The sequence below is a fragment of the Haliaeetus leucocephalus genome, unplaced genomic scaffold, assembly GCF_000737465.1.
Source record: "Haliaeetus leucocephalus isolate CR32 unplaced genomic scaffold, Haliaeetus_leucocephalus-4.0 Scaffold395, whole genome shotgun sequence".
NCBI classification, from domain to species: Eukaryota; Metazoa; Chordata; class Aves; order Accipitriformes; family Accipitridae; genus Haliaeetus; species Haliaeetus leucocephalus.
Genome location: NW_010972831.1, coordinates 8,905,673 through 8,912,864, shown reverse-complemented (window position 1 = coordinate 8,912,864; position 7,192 = coordinate 8,905,673). Strand labels below are relative to the sequence as shown.

Below are 7,192 nucleotides of genomic sequence, written 5' to 3'. Positions count from 1 at the left end.
GCCCCCGCCCCTGGCAGCCCCCATCTCGGTCATTCCCATCCCCGTTGTCACCAGCCCCCCCCAGCAAGCAGCCCAGACCGCCCTGTCCCCGCCGCTTGTACAACGACACCAGCCCCTCGTAAGCACTCCCGGTGTCAATAAGGAACCATCTTCGGTCGCGCCGGTCATCCAGAGGCCGCCGGGCCCGCTTCTGCCAGATGGGAAAGCTGCTACACCCCCGTCGGGCAGCCCGAAGCAGCTCCAGCATTACGCGGCGCCGGTCCTGGCCATCTCCCAGCACCACGTTGTTCAGCAGCCCATCCAGCCCCAGCCTCACCAGCCCCTGCAGCACCCGGGAGCGGCCCCGCAGCTCGGTGCTCTGAAGCTGGCTCCGGCGGAAGACACAAAACCAAATGAGCAGAAGAAGAGACCTGGAGGGTGAGTGCGCCTTGTGCGTGGAGGCTTCTGAGAGGGACCAGACAAAAATGGTACCGAAAGCTGCATTGACCTGGAGCAGCTACTGCTGTTGCAAAGAGTTGTCGGATCAGAAATACCAAGATCCGTGGATGTTTGGATGTCTGTTTGTTTTTTTGATGGCAGGGTTTCTTAGCTTGATGGTTTTTATTTTTCCTCCCTGACTACACACTGTAGGATTCTGTACAAGGTTTTCTTTTTCCAAGCCAGAACTGTATTAGGAAGCAAGTCCCAGCACTGCCTGTCTGATCTCAGGTGGCATCCGGTATTATGTTTGGCAAAAGATCTCTGCTTATACTGGTCGGGGAAATCGTGCAGCAATGCTGCTTGCAGGAACTTTGTTGAAAACTGGGATGTGATCTGGGAGGTTTTATTTCCCAGGACAGAGATCACCTTAGCTGCTGTTTCAATTTCTTAGTGCTGTAAGTGCTAAGGGCCTCCTGCTTGTTCAAAACTCCTGCAGCTGGAAGGGACTGAAGGCTGTTTAATCTGTCCTCACCCTTGGACAGGACTTGTGACTCTGATGTTGCTCCAGGTTAGTGTTTGTCTAACTTGTTCTTAAGGACTTTGGCTGGTAGAGACCGTCTTCTCCTTAGGCGGTCGTTTCCAGACCACAGTATCCTAATATGTAGTCTGGTATTATTTCTTGTGGACTGGGAGAACAAATCGTTCCCTTCTTTGCAGCAAGCTTTTACCTTGGCCCTTCGGTCTTCCTTCCTGCAGGATAAATGACCTGGATCTGTTCAGTCTTTCCTCCTGGGCCATGTTGTCTAGACCTCTGACCATTCTCCTGACTGCCTGCATCTGGTAGATAACTCTTTGCAGTGGCGTTTAAAATGGTACGCTAATCCCGCCGAGGCTGGACAGAAAGTCACTTTGTGCGTCTTGTGTGTTCAGTGCAATAAAGCAAATGTACCCCTGGTTTTAGGGTGGGGTTGGGGATCTGGTCAGGAGTTCAGAGGAGACGCTGCTAGACAAAATGCCAACTGGAGTCCCCCTCTTGCTGTGCAGCGTAGCAGCGGCAGCCTTGTCCCACTCCAGTATGGCTCAGGCTGCTGTGCTGGGATAGACCCAGCAGAGCTGGAGGCCTTCCTAGTTGCTGCAGTCCACCCAGCCGAAACAAGTGCCAGCAGAAGAGACAGACAAAAGGCAATCCTTTCCAGGCTAGTGACCTGCTTGGGAGAAACGTTTTGGCCAGGTCAGCATCTAGCCTTCCCTTTTGCTCCCTCCTCGATGGAGCTCAGTATTTTGAATGTATCATAAGGTCAGGACATGGCAGTTCCCTTTCTTTTCCACAGGTCCTCTGGTCCTTACGGCGCTTGCTTTGAGCTGTAATGCAGAACCACTGTAACCCACTTGTGAGAGAGCACGAGCGCAGGGCTGTGAATTGGTAGTGACCTTCCCTGTGGATGGCCTCCATGCAAGGAGTGGTAGTTTCAGTAACATCTTGTGGAAGCAGGGAGAGATGTAAGATGTAGTGGACAAAAAAAGGGTTCAGAGTGTCCTTTGGGATGTAGAGATCCCAAAATGCAAAGAAGGAAACAGCAGGAGTAATGTAGATAAGAATTTGTAAAGATAATGGCCTTTCTAAAATGCCAATATAATTCCTCTAAGATAGATTGTGATCTTTAGAGCTTGTCTATAAAATGCTCAGCTGCAGAAATGATAAGTGTATTTGTGCTTTAATCAAGCAAACCTGTCACTGCCGTTGTTGTGTGGGTTCAGACGGGTGTCGAGGGGGTGTCCGATGGCAGGGGGGTACCAGTGGAGGCTGCGGGGAGTTTCGCTGTCCTGGCAGCAGGCAGCGGGCTGGCTGCGGCCGCACCAGCAAACTGCTCTTGTGCGTCACGCCGAGCTTTGCTCCTGGGAAGTTGGGAGGGCTGTTGTCCCAATGCGAAGTGCAGCATCACTGCTGTGTCTGTGCCATAGTCAGAGCGTTTTACCGTGCACGACTTCTAGAGCTCTTGGCATAGGCGTGCCAGAAAAATACCTTTCTGGTGCTGAGCAAGTTGCAAGGTTTCCTGAAAGGCATTTGGATGGGTTACCCCAAGGTGCATGCTCCTTGTCTCCCCAGAATTACTCCTTTAGACATAAGCACAGAAAAGATGTCTTTTTCAGCTTGTAAATGTTTCCTGGGAAAAGGCTGTCAAATATTTGTTTTTAAATACCTGAATATTTATTAAATATTAAAGTACCTCCTGAAATGCTCACCTCGATGTTGGTGTATTTTCAGCCAAAGGCAAATAATTACTTTGCATAGTGTATGGAAGATACTTGAAATCTCCACATGTCTACCAATGTACTTTATCACCACTGTAGCTGGAAAACTGAGATAACATGAATTTGTTTGGCTTTTCCTAAAAGTATTCCTCTGATTGAGAGGGTGGGGACAGACCAGAACCCCAAAAAACAGAAGCTCGCCCTGGTTCTTCCTTTAGCAGTGACTGGAGGATTCCTGGATTGCTTCGTTCCATATTTATGCTCAGCTGTGTTATTTCAGGCGCAGTAAAAAACTAAAGCGGTTTGAAGTATGTCTGCCAAGTCCCGTATACTTTAATTTGAAACTGCATAAATCTTACACCACTGGAGTGTAGGTGTAGATCAGAAATGGGTCAGAATCTGGGCTATCTAGTACTGTATAAATACATACAGTTGATACTTTGTGTCTTTCCCTGTTGTTAGTAGTAGCCGTTTGTCTGTGTATATATACACACATTATACCTGTTTGTATCTTGTGTGCAGTATATGCGTAATGCTTATCCCATCTAATATGCATATAAAGTATGGATTTTATCTTGATACAGTATAGGTAGAAATATCTATGCAACTAATATTAAAGCAGTGGTATCTGAACACCTCTATTGCTTTTTAATATTTACCTATATATCCTAGACACACACATACTGCTGAAAGTACAGGTTGAATGGCAGTAGTTTTAAACCTGACACTGAGTTTATCTTTGTTCTGTTTGGGTTACAGGGTTGGGACCAGGGAAGTACATAATAAATTGGAGAAGAACAGGTGCGTAGAAAGCCAGGGGTTTGATTTTTTTAATTGTAATTCCCCTTCCTTTTTTTCTTTTTTTTTTTTTTTTTTGGCCTATAGTCTGTCAATATTTGTTTGGCTTTGGTGATTTTGTTTGTTTGTTTGTTAACAAATAACCTGAACAAAATTCTTAGTGACTTTTAATGACTCTTGCAGTATTGCTTTGCTTTCTTATAGCTCAGTTCTGCATCTCTTGCTTCCCAGTATGTTTTACTTAACTGTGTAATTGCATTACAATAACTCTGCAAAGCCCTGATCCCGCAAAGTAAATCCCCACGTGCATAACGGTGTAACTTCTCTTTTGATTTAAAGTAATAAAATAGCCAAGATCAGCGGTCAGTGTACAGTATGAATACAGAAGAAAGACCAGTTCCTGATCCAAAACTCTTATAAGTCTAACTAGCTAAATCAGAAATATGGTGAAAGTGGAAGCAACAGCACAGGGAGATGAGATATTTCATTTAAGATTGTACAGTGGTTTCCTAACAAAGCTAGGACTAGAATCCAGGCGTACAACCCCATAGTCTTTCTGCTGGATTGAGCTGGTTCAATTGTAAGCATGCAGGTAGTCTTGGTGACTGCTATGCACATGTGTAAGTGCTTTGCTGGATTAAGGCCCAAATTAAGCTCTAGCCCTCTGCTAAATTGATTTCTGGTGCATGCTCCCACAAGCTGACAAACCACCTGTGTTTTCTTTAGACGTGCGCATTTGAAAGAATGCTTTGAGACATTAAAACGCAACATCCCCAACGTAGATGACAAGAAGACCTCAAACCTCAGTGTCCTAAGGAGTGCCTTGCGATACATCCAGGTACGTATAGCGTTCGGGTTACTGTTGACGGTCATTCTATCGCACTTTACCTGCTGAAACCAGAGAATGGTGCTAACTGCTTAAGCCAAGTTACTTTTCTTTTTCCTGTAGTGCAAAGGAAAAAGGGGAGAGAAAAACTCCCATTCCTCTTCCTCCTCGTCCTCCCATGTGAGTGTAGCCATTTATAAACTCCAGATTTCCAGAACATTTGAATCTTCTAGGAATGCTAGCTTCATGCAGTCTCCTTATACTAGAATTTCCTAGTTAACCACAAGTCATCCATACCAGTGATGGTTATGCAGTGAGCAGATAATTTCAGGTGATCTTAAAGAGGGATCTCCAGGCTGTATAAACTTAAGCTGCTCCTTTTTGGACTAACATGAATTTTAATCCATATGTTTTGGGGAGGTTTCCTGTTTGCTTAACCAAAACAGACAGACTTCCATGAAGGTTTTGGATGTCTCAAATTTTTGATGAGATGGAGATCTAAGTACAGGTCATTTTCTTGGAGGCAGGGAAAGACTGGAATTTGGGGTTGCAGTGTGAAGCTCTAAGTGGATGGGGTACCAAGAATGAGTCTGGGAGAAAGTAAAGACAAAATTAAGTTGTGGTGTTTGCAGGTTGAGTGAATTATGTGTTAGTGTTTGCTTATTTAATATTTGTAAAAGTGGTTAATGGTAGCACAAAAGAAATTCTTAGAGATGTCTTCTGTGACTGTGAAATCAATAGCATGTAAGGCAATTAAAATTCATCTGGAAAATGGAAGAGTTGCTAAATTTATAGTGCGAATAAAGAGAGCCAATAGACCTCATACGTTTTGGCTGGAATAAAGGGTGCTGAGGACTGTTCACAATGGGCTTTTCCACAGTAAAGCATCATCTTTTTTCCTCGCTTAATCTTCCCATTTTCCTCAGTCTCTCTCAAATACCATTTCACTCCTATGTTCAGAAGTACTGGACATTGATTACTTGCATCAACTTTGCTTTGGAGAGTCACTAACTACTTGTTGCCTTTAAGACTTAGACCAGCTCAGCCCTTCTCATCAGTCTTGACTGGCAACTTCGCTTAGAGAGGCTTTGGTTGGGGCAAATTCTAATGGTACCCAGCCACTGGAGGACGGCAAACAAAAGGAAAAAAATCTATGTTGCTTAAAAGGTCATTTTTGGAGACATGGTTGTATTGCAGCCTAATGGGCGTTCGAAGAGATCTGAGCCTTTCATTTGATTTTAGGCAGGCTGGTGTCGGTAGAGATGAGCTTCCATTAGCAGTAAGGGAGATGGAGCGATCTGATCACCTGCTCTCGTGTTCGGGAAGTTGAGTCTGGACTCACAATGTCATGAATGGAGCTGTTTCTGGCGTGGTAGCTGATGCTCTGTGAATATTGATGCAGGTGCAGACCTCTCCGTGAGCAGACTCTGCTCTCTGGCAGCATTTTTATTCTGTGCTTTTGGAAGACAGTTTAAAATTCTCTCTGAGGATGTCGGTGGGGATGGCCGATTCTTCCTCTCCCCCTTCTCTGGATCCACTGTGAAATGTTTTGAGGCTTAGACTCAATGCAGTTTTGTGCTACCTGCAAGCATACGTACCAACAAACTCTTGTCACATCCTCTTAGGAAGTGTAGACTACTTTTATGATGGTCCGCAAGGTATTCACAGATTCAGAACCGCATTTTGTTTCCTTTAAGTTTCTGCCACTCAGGGTCCATTTCAGTGGCGCCTTTGAATTGCTTTTCCCAGCATGGATCCATTCTGGGAATCAGAATGGCTGGGATCAGGTCTGTCGACCCCGCTACTCTGGTGTGCCTGTGCTGTTCTGTGTGCCCACCGTCTGGGGCTGAAGGGGGTCTCGGAGTGGTGTAATTGCAGTGTATTTAATCATTCAGTGAACGAAAAATGCAGAAGTTCTGACAGTTAGCGGTGCAATATTTGCATCCCGGTGTTGGGGACCGTCACACCAAAGGTGGCTGTATCTGCACAGCTCTAGTTTCCCTGCCACAGGTGTCATGGCTTGCGGGAGGACCTGCTGCGGTGACTCGTCTCGGGCGTGCGGTGCCGGTACCAGCCTCTCAGAACCTCCCCCAGTTGCCCACATTCCCTCCGGGCTGGCTTTGGGGAGCACGCGGGGAGCAGCCCTCTGCTTCTCCCACCAGTTTCAGTGCAGAGAACTGAACTCTCTCGTCCAAACGTTGTCTCTCCAGCTTCCCGCTCGCAGGTGGCCTTAAGGGTAACGGAGCTGTTTTTATGGTGGACACGCCGGGTCGGGGTGCCGCAGGACCCCGGCACTGAGCCGACCCTGCCGGGCGGGAGGGGAGGCCGGGGGGGGCAGGCGGTTGGGATGCGGGAGGTGCGTGCAAGAGCAAAACCCGACTAAAGCCCCGGGGCCGCGGGCTGCAGGCGCAGCACCAGCTCCCCTGCCAGGAGCCTGCCTGGACCCGGACTGTGCCGCAAAGGAGCGCTGCCTCATCACCCGTGATGGCCTGAGGGTGGCCGCGGCACCGGGACGGGGTCAGCCTGCGTGCCGCCGCGTCCATCCGTCCGTCCGGCACCGGGCTGGCACTGGCAGAGGGAAGGAGGCGGATCGGTCCGCCAGCCCGCGCCAGGCACTCGCCCGCCATGGCGGCAAAGGTCATGGCGACCTCGGGCTCGTCCCGGCCTCCCGCCCTCCCCTCCGGCCAGGAGCTCCCGTGCCAGCGTCCACCTTCCACGTGTGCAGCGAGCACATGGCGAACGCCGGCCCCCGTGTGGCTGGATTGCCAGCCCGGGGTGGCCGGTGAGCGAGCCAGTGGGCTGCGTGGCCGTGCCTGACCCGGCAGCGGGGCCAGCTTGCCGCCCCGCGGTCGGCGGACGCGGCGGGGCCGTGGCGCGCCGATTTACACCCCCCCC

The 7,192-nt window shown here is 48.7% G+C and overlaps 1 protein-coding gene across 1 annotated transcript in view; it reads left to right on the top strand.

Moving 5' to 3' along the window:
- The window catches only part of MNT (MAX network transcriptional repressor), a 41,110-nt gene that overhangs the window by 12,260 nt on the left and 21,658 nt on the right, over positions 1-7,192 (top strand). The window contains 3 exon segments of the mRNA XM_010573874.1: positions 1-417; positions 3,433-3,474; positions 4,198-4,309. The exon segment at positions 1-417 is cut by the window's left edge and continues 8 nt beyond it. Coding sequence (XP_010572176.1) covers positions 1-417; positions 3,433-3,474; positions 4,198-4,309 — 571 coding nt within the window.